Source organism: Trichoderma gamsii, assembly GCF_001481775.2.
Source record: "Trichoderma gamsii strain T6085 chromosome Unknown Scaffold_68.2, whole genome shotgun sequence".
In the NCBI taxonomy this organism is placed as follows: domain Eukaryota; kingdom Fungi; phylum Ascomycota; class Sordariomycetes; order Hypocreales; family Hypocreaceae; genus Trichoderma; species Trichoderma gamsii.
In genome coordinates, this window is record NW_020171405.1 from 41,267 (window position 1) to 54,782 (window position 13,516).

The following is a 13,516-nucleotide window of genomic DNA, read 5'->3' on the forward strand; positions in this document are numbered from 1 at the left end:
AGATGCGAGTTTCCACATTGCTTTACTTTACCGCGGCCTCTGTCTTTGTGACTACTACCTATGTTAGTTTCCTTGTTGACAAGTGTCAGCCAACCTTTAGGCAAAATACCGTGCAGGCAGTATGATGCAATGCCATGTACGTAAGCCTCTTTTGAATGCAGACTAAAGACTAAACACTACACACTCACAGGGAGGTACATATCTAGTGCCTGAAATATATCCACTTGCTTGCCGTGGTTGTATGCTAAGCTTAACCTAATGTGCAATAGAGAATGATCCCGGAATGCCACGTAAGGACTTTTGTCACGGCATTTGCTGCCAACGAGCACGTTTACAAAGCTACAGAGACCATCGGTAAGGAAGTCGCATCTATTCGCCATGGCGCTGGCCTTCTCATGTGATGAGTATCGAATGAAGCCTAAATGAATTGGACCACTGATCATCGCTCAAGTCAATTAGATCACTGAGCGTCCGGGTGTTAAGAACTCGATTACAAAACTGCTGGACCTGAGTTGATTAATCAACGCCCGCAATACACGCGTGGGATATTGGCTAAAGTCGATTGAACTACGCCACCAACTTTCATGTTGCTATGCGCATTTGGAAGAGGATTTATTTGCGACGGCTGATGTTGAGGTTTAGTCAACTACCAGTTGAGTGCTTGGGAAAATGGACCTTTGTGTGTTCAATTCAATCTTAAGTAGTGTTTGAGACAGAAAAGGAGGAGACTATGAAATAGAGATAGGGTGTGATCAATTAGCATATTCTCCAGTTAGTCTGTATTACTTACCTGATAGATACTACCTAAGTACCTGTAGGCAGTGACCACACCTACGTTGACAAGCAGCTCAGATCCGTTCAAATAACTGAACCCAAGAATTGAGGCCAGGGGAAGGGCTTATGGAGGAGCGGGGACACAGGACACGGGACGAATGGGCTCCTGTCTCCGATCCCAAATTGGCCGGTGCCCTGGATCGATGGCAGAGGTGCATGAACTTAGTACCGCCGAGACGGCTTCTCTGACGGGGCGAGGCGTGATTGGTGAGAGGCCGGGAGGAGCCGCAGCCCGCCGAGGCGCCGGGCGCATGATTCATCTGCCGCGTGGGTTTGCCAAAGTGCTTGCGGCATTGATATGATGATGTCAATGGTGGTGATTCAATTGCTACAGAGAACAAAGGCGGGAATGGGACGGTATATAAGTGCTAAAAACCTCTGGGCGTTGTCTTGTTGTCTCATTGATCTCTCTCTGGCTAGCGATTCACGCGCATATGACAGGTACATCAATGCCGTCATTGACCCTTCTAAAGCACGTTGTGATTTCCATGGGGCAGCCGGGGAATTCGCCAGCCCTATGGATACGGTCGGTGGTGGCATGAGATACAGTTTAGACTACATGTCGCTTAGATGAAGATCGGTCAACTGCCGGCTCCGCTTTGCTTGCTTGCTGTCATGCAGCGCTGCGAGGTGCTGAGAAGAACTAGAAGAACTGTGTCGAGGCTGTAGTGGTTGACGGAGATGCTGGTGTACTGCAATTAGTTCAACCAAAAACAAACTAGCTGTTTGCTGGAGTCACTATTATAGCAACCGTGGTGTCTATAAAGAGAACACAAACTCTCTAGACATGAGCGAGCTCTATCCACACGATATCGGCGCGCGCACTCCAAGTGGCATTTCCAGGTACGCACTCTTAGCCGGCAGCGCGCTTAACCCAAAAGCGAAAAGCATGACTTTGCGACTAAGCCCGTTCCGGCTGCAGCCACTGCCCGCCACGGCCTGGTGGTCCGTGCGCAGGCCCTTCACGCGTTGTCTGTTTTTCGCTCGCCCCCGATCCCAAGAGCCGCCAGCCGACGTCACGTCGTCCCCTGATGCTGCCATCGCCCATCGACTGCTCGCCAACGAGGGCCTGTTTGCCTTGCCTTATGACCCGTGGCGCTCCAGCTGCCATCTCGGGGCCTGATCCTGCTGCGCGGCCATCGAAACCGACCGCCTGCTGCGCGCGCCATCCCGCAACCTCGCCTCCCATCCGCCATCCCTCCGCCGTGATCGATCCCGCGAACCGCTTTGCGCCCTGACCTGAGCTGCCTGTAAACGCCGCTGTCTGCTGCACGCCATGGCTCCGACCTCACCTACGCCCCGTCGAACGCCCACGGGGCGGCGCAGAGGCCGTCCGCCGGGGACCACCAACGCTGCGCGTGCGGCCAGACAGGCCTCCCTCGCGGCTGCGGCTGCTGCTGCCGAACCACCTCCCAAGCGACGTCGCTACGTGCCAGGAGGGCCTGGAGGTGGTGGACGGTACCTTGACGCAGACGCCATTCAGACCCCTGACACAGCCCGATCCAACGCCGGGCCACGATCGAGAACATCCGGTGCAGCTCGACTGGCCCTCAACGGGGGCTCACCTCTGCCCCCACGCCGAGAGAGAAGCACACGAGCGAGGACCGCCGCGAACGAAGATAGCGACGAGATGCGATGGGGGTCCGCCGCGGCCATGGCTGCGTCTGTGAAGCAAGCCGAGGACTACAAGCCTCGCGAGGAGCGCAGCTGGGAAGAGTTTCATCCAAACCTTGATATCGAGCTCCCCTTTGTCATATTTGCCGCCGACGACGTGGACGGAGTCATGGCACAAGAGGCGCCAAACACACCGGCCCTGGATGCGCCGCCCCCTGCTACACCTCATTTGGAGTCCATGACCCCGTCCAAATCTGTCAACCCCGCTTCGACAGGCAATACGCCGAATCCCCAAGCAACGCGAAGTGCTGAAGCCGAAGGAGACGACAACTCTGCTGCCGGCACCCCATCATCAAGACGCCCTCGCCGGTCCACCCGAGAAGTCGTCAGCTTCTATAATATCCGTCCCTTTGAATTTGCTCCTACTCCTCGAACTCCCAAGATACTTCCCATACAAAACCAGACACCAAAAGAGCGGCTCGATTTAAAATTACCTTCATATAGAAAGACGAATCGCATCGAATTATTTGAAAGCAAGACTTTTGGCCAGGCACGATATGTCGACAAGGCCATGAGCAATGTTGGCTACCAAGAGAGTGATAACTTTATCAGATCCGAACGAACGCTCATCAAAGCCACCGATGGCAATGCAGACGACGAGTTTGAACAGTTTTCAGTAGCCGCGAGCGACGACCATGTACACCAGTCAAGACTTGGCCGTGTCGAGTATGACATGGATGAGCAAGACGACATGTGGCTTGAGCAGTATAATGCTCAACGCAAACAAAACGAGCTGGAAGCCATCACCCGAGAGGTCTTTGAGATCACAATGACCAAGATTGAAAAGGAGTGGCACGCTCTGGAGAGAAGAATCCCAAAACCGAACCCAAAGCCGCCCCAAACGCACCGGCCGCGGTCTAGCTCTGCCGTGGCCGTAAATGGCGAGCCTCACGGCGGCGAAGAGCCGGACAGCAAGTGCGCAATATGCGATGATGGTGATTGCGAAAATACAAATGCTATTGTCTTCTGTGACGGTTGCAACCTTGCGGTGCACCAGGAGTGTTATGGTGTGCCGTTCATTCCAGAGGGCCAGTGGCTCTGTCGGAAATGCCAGCTATGCGGCCGCGGAATTCCAGTAAGAGCTCCCATCTATCTTACTACTCATCGTTTTGACCTTTGATCTCTAACAATCTCTTTTCTCCTTCTCTTAGACGTGCATATTTTGTCCCAATACAGACGGTGCATTCAAGCAAACGAATTCGTCCAAATGGGCCCATCTGCTTTGCGCCATGTGGATTCCTGAAGTCTCTTTGGGAAATCACACGTTCATGGAGCCTGTCATGGATGTCGAAAAGGTCCCCAAGACTAGATGGAAGCTGACCTGCTACATCTGCCGCCAAAGAATGGGCGCATGCATCCAATGTGGCAACAAGAATTGCTACCAGGCTTTCCACGTCACTTGTGCAAGGAGGGCTCGTCTTTTCCTCAAGATGAAGACCGTTCAAGGAACTCTTGCTGTTCTTGACGGCAGCATGGTCCTCAAGGCCTTTTGCGATAAGCACTGCCCTCCGGACCATGCCCAAGAATACCAAGTCCACCAGGCGACACGAGCTGCGAAGAAGTTCTATAAGAGGAACATGCGTGGGCGCATCTGGGCAGACAACCAAGCCATGGCGAACGTGATTGCGGCGCAGCACCGAACCGCCATAACCGACCATCCGCCAGATGAGAGCCAGATGACGGGAGCCAAGAATCTTGCTATTTTGGGCGATAAGAAGAAAGGACAGCCTCCCAAGAATCTGTGGAAGCTGCCATCAGGAGCTCCCATCATCCCCCAGGTGGTCTTTGACATTGTCGAAGCATCTATCCAGCGATTCCCCTTTAGGAAACGCAAAGACTACCTCAGCGAGGCTTGTCGATATTGGACCCTGAAGCGAGAGGCACGTAGGGGCGCCGCGCTTCTCAAGCGTCTGCAGCTGCAGATGGAATCATTCTCTTCGATGGAGCTGACGAGACGCAACTTTGCTGCCATGGGCCCCAGTGGCAAGGCAAGGCTGGCTCGCCGTATCGAGTTTGCTCAAGGCATTATCCACGAGCTGGAGCAGCTCAAGGTGATTGCCGAAGAGATTGTACAGCGCGAACAGCTCAAGCTGGATGCCGCCGAGTTGGAGCAAGATTTTGTAGATGAGTGCTATTTCCCTACTGCGAAGCTTTTGGTGCCTGTTGTAGAGAAGGCTATTGCGTAAGTCGTCTTGGTTATTGCATTTACATGTTCTCTGTTTCTAAACCATCCATGTACTAACTACTTTATCACTTTGTAGGCTGGATAAGGGACTTTTCACAGACGGCCTGGCTGACTTGCAGGCGAGCATTGAGAAGCGAGTCTACGTCAATGTCTTGGGATTTGCACAAGACCTGGGCGATGTTATTAACAAGGGCATTTTGACTCTACCAAAAGACCTGGAACCTGCTCATCAGTTATCAGGGGGTGCAGAAGGAGAAGAAGCGGCGCTGGCGCTGGCGATAGACATCAACAACAACAGCGGCAACTCGACTGTGGGCTCACAATTTGCAGACATAAGAGAGCGACGCAAGCTTGGAAAGCGGATTCTCAAGGCAGTGCAGCCACTCCTGGAAACATCGCTGCAGGTTGAGTCAGAAATCTCTACGAAGCCATCTGAAGGTCTCCAGAAGGAGCTAGAAGCCCTCATAGACGCTAGCATCGATATTGGGCGACAAGTCAATGGCACGGCACACAGCGTTCCTGATGAAGGGGCTGAAGATACTGTCATGCTTGATGCGCCCGACCTATCTTCCGAGTCTCAGACCATTGTTAAAAGCGAACCCCTGACTCGCGAGAGCGGCATTTCTTCCAATGATGGTGACGTCATGGACACTGCTGAGAAGGATGATGACGAAGACGAAGAAGCAGAAGAGGAAGAAGAGGATGAGGATGAGGACGAAGAGAGAGAGGAGGGTGATAGTATAGAGGTCAATACGGTTGGCCTTGGTATTATGACCAACCGTCCTGCAGCGGGCCTTGGAATCACACAAGAGATGGCTGTCAAAACTGTGCGGGTTAACTCAGCCATTACGTCTGAAACTCCTCCAAACAGTACTGGCAGCTTTGCTGTCATGGCTGCGCCATCTCAGGAAGGGCCGCCGACACCGCCCCAGTCTAATGGAAGCCTGGGCAATGAACCGGCAGACCCTCTTTCAGAAGGAGGCGTCCTTTGGTACCTGAGAGCGCTTGAGCCTCATGGCACATCTATCCTCGAGGAACACTGGGCGGCTGGCCGAGACGCGGTGCGAACGTTGAGCGAAGATCTCACGGATCTTGACGACGAAGACTTTAAAGATCTGGGCATCGACATGGGTGATACAGTGACCGCGGCAGTGCTGGATGCAGAAGAGCCCAAGGACAATTCGGGCGGTAGCAGCGCTAAGAACAAGGCGAGTAGGTTAAGGAAGCGAAGAGCATCGACTAGACGACGATAGAGGGCGGTCTATTTGTAACGGATGATTAGGCGAGGATGACTGAGACAGGGCTTTTTGCTACTTTGCAAGGCATGCTAGGAGATTTTGATTTTCTCCTTTTGATTTCCGACAATTTTCTCCAACTGAGCGCTTTGTTATGAAGGCATCGGTATATAAGGCTTTGGCGTCGGGAAGGATAACAGCATTTGGTTTCTTTATTTTTTTTTTCCTTCTCTCTTCTATTGATACACCTAGCAATCTGGCCAATCTGTCTGCTTTGCTTGTTTTTTCTTTTTAAACAATGTTCTTTATTTAATTTTTTTTTTTTTTTTTTTTGGAAGGACGAAGGGTTGACTGACTGCCTGGAACTGAGCAGAGAGGGCGTTGCTTGATGAGCAGGAAATGGAAATGGTTTTTTAATGCCCCTGGGTCAATGATAATTGGGCGGACAAAGGGGTTAATTCCTCTTTTTACTGATATGTAGGATTAACGTATTCAAATGGCCTTGACTCGAATGTGTATACATTTTTCTCTCTTGAACTACTAGTATTTTGGTATCTTAAACTTTATCGATTGACTGATTTGGTGTACACACTGTTTCTCTTTCTTGATATTAAGTATCTTGAAGTTTTGTCGATTAACTGATTTGGTGTACATACTGTTTCTCTTTCTTGAAACCAGGGTATCTGAAGTTTTATCGATTAACTGATTTGGTGTTTCATGGAGCAAAGCTAAAGCGTTGCGCCACTGAAGGTCTCCCACAAGCCCTGTATCGTGGATGTACACACATGCTAATTGCGTTGTGCGGCGTTGTGCGGGGTGGCGGGGTCAAAGGGGAGCTGCCCAAGGCACATGTGGAAAACTACGCGTTGGATGATAGTAGGATGATGCTAGGAATTAACGTTCAAGGCTGTGCCCAATCATCCCATTGTCCGCCGCTGACAGCCATTTGTCGAGTCTATTATGATATTGTGGATATATATATTTCTTTAGACTCGCAATCTTAACTTCAACGAATTCCCGTTGACGCCGCAGCTCCGTGGATGCCGTCAACATGATGAGCAACAGCAGCGCAGATGCAAGGAAAAGAGACTGGAGAGTACATAGCAGCTATCTACAGATACGGTGGAGAGCCATTTGTCAATCAGGAGAAAAAAAAGGGAGGGGGAGGGGGAGGAGAACAAGGCAGAATAGCGGGGACTTGATGCATGATATTCGATGAGATTATTGATAGCACCGGATGGCGGGCATCCATTGGCTGGATGTGGGAAGCCGTCCTCCGATGCAGGTTTTCGACTTTTTTGTTGCTAAGAATATTCGGGTGCGGAGGCTACACACCCGTTGTTGCGTGGCGTTTTTTTTCGCTACTTTTTCGGGCACCGGTGCCGGACGTGGGAAGATTGATCTTTCTCAACAGAAAGGGGTGCTTATCTGGAGGATGCATGATATAAATGCGTAATACCATGTTTTGCAACGTATTTCATTTTTCCTGGTGAAATCGGAGAGTTGGCCGTCCAAATCCCGTGACAGAAACGTCTCCAGTTTCAATGCGATGCGCATGCGATGCGATACGAAGGAAGGGGGGATGAGAAGAGAAGCCCACAGGCAGCGGATTCCGACCGGCTCGAAGCTGGCCAATGGGCGCGCGGCATGGGCACCGGAGCTAGGCTGGAAGAAACAAGGGATGAGGATTTTGGGATGGAGGGAGACGAGATGGAAAAAGACACAAAACAGTGCTGGTGCGCCGTATTGGACATGGAATAGCACGTCGTAAGCAGGGCAAGCAGCATTGGATGAGGAATTGAATTAGCACAAGGTGCGCGGGACAGGCAGCCAAAGCTGGAGCAGTCCTGTTCCGTCGCTTAGGCTGGATTTGGACACTTGATGCTGCTGCTGCTGCAGAGCTCCAGGAGGGGCAGCGCCCGAATGCGGCTGCTGAAGCGGCGCTGCAATAGAATTTTTCACCCATGGGTGTTTCTTCTTTTTTTACACTGATGCGAAGCCACCAAAAGGCTGATGCGGCCCCCCCCTGGACCAAGTGCCTGGAGACCTGGAAAACTAAGTTCAGCGAGGGGGGCCACTAAAAGCATGGGCAAGGACGCTACCGAAGCGCTTTTGGGATTGATGCTACTGTACCTACCTATCCTGACCTATCCCTGGCTGATTGCGATGTGAGAGCGCAGCATTCCATCGTGAGCTGACTCACTCCCGGCAATGACAAAGAAAAGACACAAAAGACACAAAAAAAAAAATTTGAATTGGGGAAAGACGACGGCCTGCATGACGATTGATTCTTGACGCACGCATTGTCTCTGGTGATATCACAATGCAGGCCCGCGCATGCCAAATGGACGTAGTACTCGATTCGATATCAGCGTGATACAACACGCCCCCAGAGCCTGCTAGCACCATTTTTTCCTGCTGGCATCAGCGAGCGAGCCGGCCAAGCGTCGCCCCAGCACTGAAAAAAAACCCACTCTTCCCTTCTCTTTTACGCCGGGAGGGAAAAAAAAGCCTACCTCTTTCTCTCTTCCTTCCACCACCCCAAAAGCGATCTCCGTCAAAGAAGCCCTCTTTTGACGACGACCTCTGTTTTACCAACGACGAACCGGCGATTAACCATCATCGTCCATTTATTTTATTTTTTGTTGTCATCGACCTGACGATTGCAGAATTCAGCCACCCGTTTGACGGGCCTTATCTGACGCGACGAACACGGGCTTTGCCTTCTGGCTCCGCCCTGATACAAGAGCGAAAGTGAGAAGAGAGAGAGAGAGCAAAAAAAAAGAGAGACGACGATCACGAATCGCCTTGACGCCCCCCTTTTTTTCTTGGGTCTGAAGCCATCAAGGACTTCTGCCTCAGCGACGAGCCCTTTTCGAAAGGCAGCCACGACGAATCTTAATAAACAGCGAACAGCCAGAAAATAGGCATTTGCATCTCGGCGGTGTTTTTGTTCCCCAAAACCGGAGCCCCTGCCATCTTGCCACGAGAGCCTGTCATCGCGCGTTTAGACTTCGTTTCTAATCCCCCGCTTGCGGCCTCATTTTTAATTGTTTTAAACCTTCTTCGCGTCGGTTGTGTCGTTGACGAAGCTTGGAACGCCTCATCGTCATTTTACCTGTGAGTATTTTTTCGAACCCTTTTCCCTCACCCCACTTTGACGATGGCGCGCGCTCTTTCTCTCGCAATTCCCGCTGTTTCGGCATCGGAATCACCATCACCAAGTCGCCTCCCCCTCCTGTTTGGGGAGGAGAGTAAGAGGGAAAAAATAAAAAGACGGAGAAAAAAATGGTCGTGATGACGGAAAACACCATAACAATGGGCTTTTCGATGGCACTGGCTGGGAATCGATACCGGTTGTCGGGATGTTGGTCTGCTCTACAGCTACGCCCTTTTTCTCTTCTCTCTCTATCTTCTATTTCAGACTGACTTGGGAGGAGGGGGAGCTCCCTTCGATGACTAAACCCGCATCATTGATGATTCTCTTGATTTCCCTTCTAACATTTGATGATAGGATCCCTGATCACTTCGTTACCAGAAAGTGCTTATTGTTCAGTGTATATCATCTGCTCTTTCTTTTTTTTCTTTAGTCGACGGCCGCATCATCTCTGCGCATCGGCCTGCTCCCAGCACGCGCTCCCTTTCTTCCCCCCTCCTTCGCTTTACAACACGCAGCTTTTCTCGGCTTCATCCATTCGATAAACGCGAGCCGTTTCTCCCACGGGGAGCATCTCTAAGATGGCAGACCAACACGAGGTCGATCTCGATTCTATAATTGACCGGCTGCTCGAGGTCCGAGGCAGCCGGCCCGGAAAGCAAGTCCAGCTCCTCGAGAGCGAGATTCGCTTCCTGTGCACCAAGGCCCGTGAGATTTTCATTTCTCAGCCCATCCTCCTTGAGTTGGAGGCTCCTATTAAGGTATGTCGGCCTATTCCTGTCTAATTGCTCAATGGCAATTTGCCATTGCGTTGGAAGAAGGGAGAAAGAAACTCGCAGATTCTTTTTCCCCCTTTTTCTTCTTTCTTGGTCAAGCAGGATGCTGACTCGGTTTTTGATAGATTTGCGGCGATATTCACGGCCAATACTACGATCTTCTGCGTTTGTTCGAGTATGGTGGCTTCCCCCCTGAGGCCAACTACCTGTTCCTGGGCGATTACGTCGACCGTGGCAAGCAGTCCCTCGAGACAATCTGCCTGCTCCTCGCCTACAAGATCAAGTACCCCGAGAACTTCTTCATTCTGCGTGGCAACCACGAGTGTGCCTCCATCAACCGTATCTACGGCTTCTACGATGAGTGCAAGCGCCGATACAACATTAAGCTTTGGAAGACGTTTACGGATTGCTTCAACTGCTTACCTATCGCCGCTATCATCGACGAGAAGATATTCACGATGCACGGAGGTCTCAGCCCCGATCTGAACTCGATGGAGCAGATTCGTCGCGTCATGCGCCCCACCGATGTATGTTCCTGTCCCCTTGGCTCCATCTTGTTCCTTCGTAGGGGCACCTGCTAACACACCATCACCTTTAGATCCCCGATTGCGGTCTGCTGTGCGACCTTTTGTGGTCCGATCCCGATAAAGATATTACTGGCTGGAGCGAAAACGACCGTGGTGTGTCCTTCACATTTGGTCCCGACGTGGTCTCCCGTTTCCTGCAAAAGCACGACATGGACCTCATCTGCCGTGCCCATCAGGTCGTAGAAGATGGCTACGAGTTCTTCTCCAAGCGCCAGCTCGTCACTCTGTTCAGTGCCCCCAACTACTGTGGCGAGTTCGACAACGCAGGTGCCATGATGAGCGTAGACGAGAGCTTGCTCTGCTCATTCCAGGTTAGTACCACGCCCACTCGAATGATCTCTGCCCAAACCGGTAGTATAAGATGAAGCTTGAGCTAACTTGTCTCCTCTCTAGATCCTTAAACCTGCTGAGAAGAAACAAAAGTTTGGAAGCCGGCGTTAAACAAGAGTTGATGGCTTGACCTGGTCTGCTTCTCTCGACTGGAACGCACGACCAAGTTGCGTCTCGACGATTTTAAAACCGCCGGCCTTTCTCTCTTTTTGACTGTCCGACTCTCTTCATCTCTACTACCTCTCACGTCGCACCGTCGCTGGGCCCTGGTGGCGAAAACGGGTTGCCTCGAGAATATTAAACGCCCGAGCCCTTCCTGCATTAATGTATCGACTCGGCGGTTTAGCTCGCATCGCCTCTAATGTCCCAACATGCAAACTTTTGTCACGACAAATGGCTGTTTCTTAGCTTCACAGATAAATCATTCACAGAAAAAAAAATCCATTATGATGTCACTTTAAAACCACATGCCACACCGGCTGTTTCTTTCGTTCCGATACATGATGTGAAATGATTTGTGTGAAAACGACCATGACGTAGCTGGGGCTCAACTCCTCCCTGGTTTGTCACCTGTCTGGCAGCGGCATGGACGGTAGACGCGCGTAACAAGAACGGATCAAGATGCCTGCCGTGTAACCTGCAATGGATCATGTTTATGCAGCTAGGAGATGACATATGCGTGTGCAAGTAAGTAGCAAGAATTGACTCTGCAAAGTGGCTGAACGCTTGGACCAGGGACGGCGTGAGGAGTTGTTTGTTGGCTTCTCTGGGTGAAATGTTTGCATGTGATAGCTGTTGAAGTAGGTATAATTAAATAGGATGGCTTTCAGGCCGACTAGCAAAGCGATGGGTAACTCTCATTGAGTATTATTCATTTTGCAACTTTTTTCTCATTTTCCACCTCTTCTTTTTCTTCTTTTTCTTTATTCTCTTTGCTTTAATTTCACTTTGAGGGTGCAAGTTTATCGAGATATGTACTGTTTTACTTTGCTTTCATAATAACTTTCCATTGCTCTTCATTCGTGTCTTTTAGTTACAGTCTTCGCATACAACGCCAGCTCCAGAAGCTGCGGAATCTTGCTTCTTCTTCAAAACTTCTTCTATCTTTGCTTCTCCTTCAAGTACTACCTTGTTAGTCTCCGCAGTGACAGCAGTAACAGCAGCAGCGGCAGTAGCAGCAGGCCGACGATGGTCCCGATCAACGTGGCCCAGATCCCTCCCTGGCTCAATGACGTCTCTGACGCGGCGCTTGAGCTCCTTTGTCTCGGGAAATCCTTCGTCTATTTTGCGGTTCCAGAGGACGGTGGATTGAATAGATGGCGGATTTAGAGAAGATTCTGAAAGAGAAGTGGAAGGGTGGTAGATTGTGACGATGAAGGTTCCGCCGGTGGAGGGCTGGAGGGCGACTTCGCCGAGGGAGAGGGAGAATGTGGAGAGGAGTTCTTGAGCGTACTTTTTTTTATGAATGTTAGTGTACTGTGTTTTATATGAAAGAGGTTATGGGCAAGGAAAGACTGAGGGATGATTAATTGGTTTGAGTTGTGATTTCTCAGCAACCAAGTGTATTGTAAGACAAGATTATGTTTTGTGTGTGTGCCAAAGCTACAAGCAGAAAGAAAAGATGGGAGATAAATGACAAGGGGTATTCTTGTAGAGAGATCAGAAGGAACAAATTTGATATAGACGTACGTATGCAGCTCGCAACATCCATTTACACTGAGTGCAAAATTGGATCGTTATGCGTGGTAACGGTGCCAGGACGGCGCCTTGCTGGAGAGGCTGTGCGGGCGGTGGAGAAGAAAGAGTAGCAGACATGGCGGTGGCTCTCTTGGTATCAGTTTATTCAAGAATGCAAGTTTTGTTACGGAGGGCAATTGAAGAGACTGGGATGGAGATGAGGAGATTGGAATAGTTATATGGAGAGAGGATGAGTGGTTTTGTCTTGGTGAGATTGAGGCGATCTTGTCAAAAGTAACCCAAACCAACCTTATCTGAGATCCGATTCGGGTTACTAAGAAGTTGCTTGGATTTATGTGGGGACCCGTTGGTTCTACTTCTACACACATACATGGATTACAACTGCAGATAACATGAGTGAGTTTCACGTACATTCTGGATAGAGGTAAGAAAATACTATATGTGTACTATTGATGAATATTTTTGCTTGAACCTTGGCTTTTTTCAAAACAATGGAGTAATGAGGAATTAGGAAACAACTTGAGACTTGAGAAAGTTAGAACAGCGTATCCTTACGTGCTCATGATGGTAAGTAAAACTGCCCACATAGAGCTTTATCTTGACTTAGAAGGCAAGTTCAGCAGCACACTAGATCAAGGGCAATTTCTTTGTAAACGCCCAATTTCTTGATGCGATAGCTATTTATCTTGTAAATCATCACAGGATTTCTCTATATTGCTGGCGAGTGACAAACGGTCCAGCACGTGTTCTGGACATACTAGGTATTATAGGGTATTGCCAACCAACCACTACCTGTACACAACCACTAAATACTAGGTACGGCAGCGTCGCGCCATTAATTGTTAAGCACGAAACCCATGATGAGATGCCAGTCAGCACAAAGAGTAACATTGACAAAAAAAAAGGAATCCTATACATGAGAGTTAATTTTATATTGTCAGTCTTAGAGGACTTTATCACGAATTCTTCACGCACGAAATAAATAAGAAAATGCCACCCTTGTTCAAAACTCGGCCGTTAAATTATCTACGCGCACTCGT

At 50.1% G+C, this 13,516-nt stretch overlaps 3 protein-coding genes across 3 annotated transcripts; 2 read left to right on the forward strand and 1 right to left on the reverse strand.

Annotated features, from left to right (window-relative positions):
- Positions 1-2,110: 2,110 nt before the first annotated feature.
- Positions 2,111-5,946, forward strand: TGAM01_v210646 (hypothetical protein; the record flags this gene model as incomplete). The annotated part of the gene is made up of 3 exons (XM_018810170.1): positions 2,111-3,583; positions 3,660-4,690; positions 4,770-5,946. The coding sequence occupies 3 exons, from the start codon at positions 2,111-2,113 to the stop codon at positions 5,944-5,946; spliced, it is 3,681 nt and encodes a 1,226-aa protein (XP_018656603.1).
- Positions 5,947-9,666: 3,720 nt separating this feature from the next.
- On the forward strand, positions 9,667-10,889 carry TGAM01_v210647 (serine/threonine-protein phosphatase PP1; the record flags this gene model as incomplete). The annotated part of the gene is made up of 4 exons (XM_018810171.1): positions 9,667-9,846; positions 9,987-10,388; positions 10,460-10,759; positions 10,842-10,889. 4 exons carry the CDS (start codon positions 9,667-9,669, stop codon positions 10,887-10,889), a joined length of 930 nt encoding a protein of 309 aa, XP_018656604.1.
- Positions 10,890-11,807: 918 nt separating this feature from the next.
- Positions 11,808-12,593, reverse strand: TGAM01_v210648 (selenoprotein W-like protein; the record flags this gene model as incomplete). The annotated part of the gene is made up of 2 exons (XM_018810172.1): positions 11,808-12,230; positions 12,468-12,593. The coding sequence occupies 2 exons, from the start codon at positions 12,591-12,593 to the stop codon at positions 11,808-11,810; spliced, it is 549 nt and encodes a 182-aa protein (XP_018656605.1).
- Between the last annotated feature and the right edge of the window lie 923 nt (positions 12,594-13,516).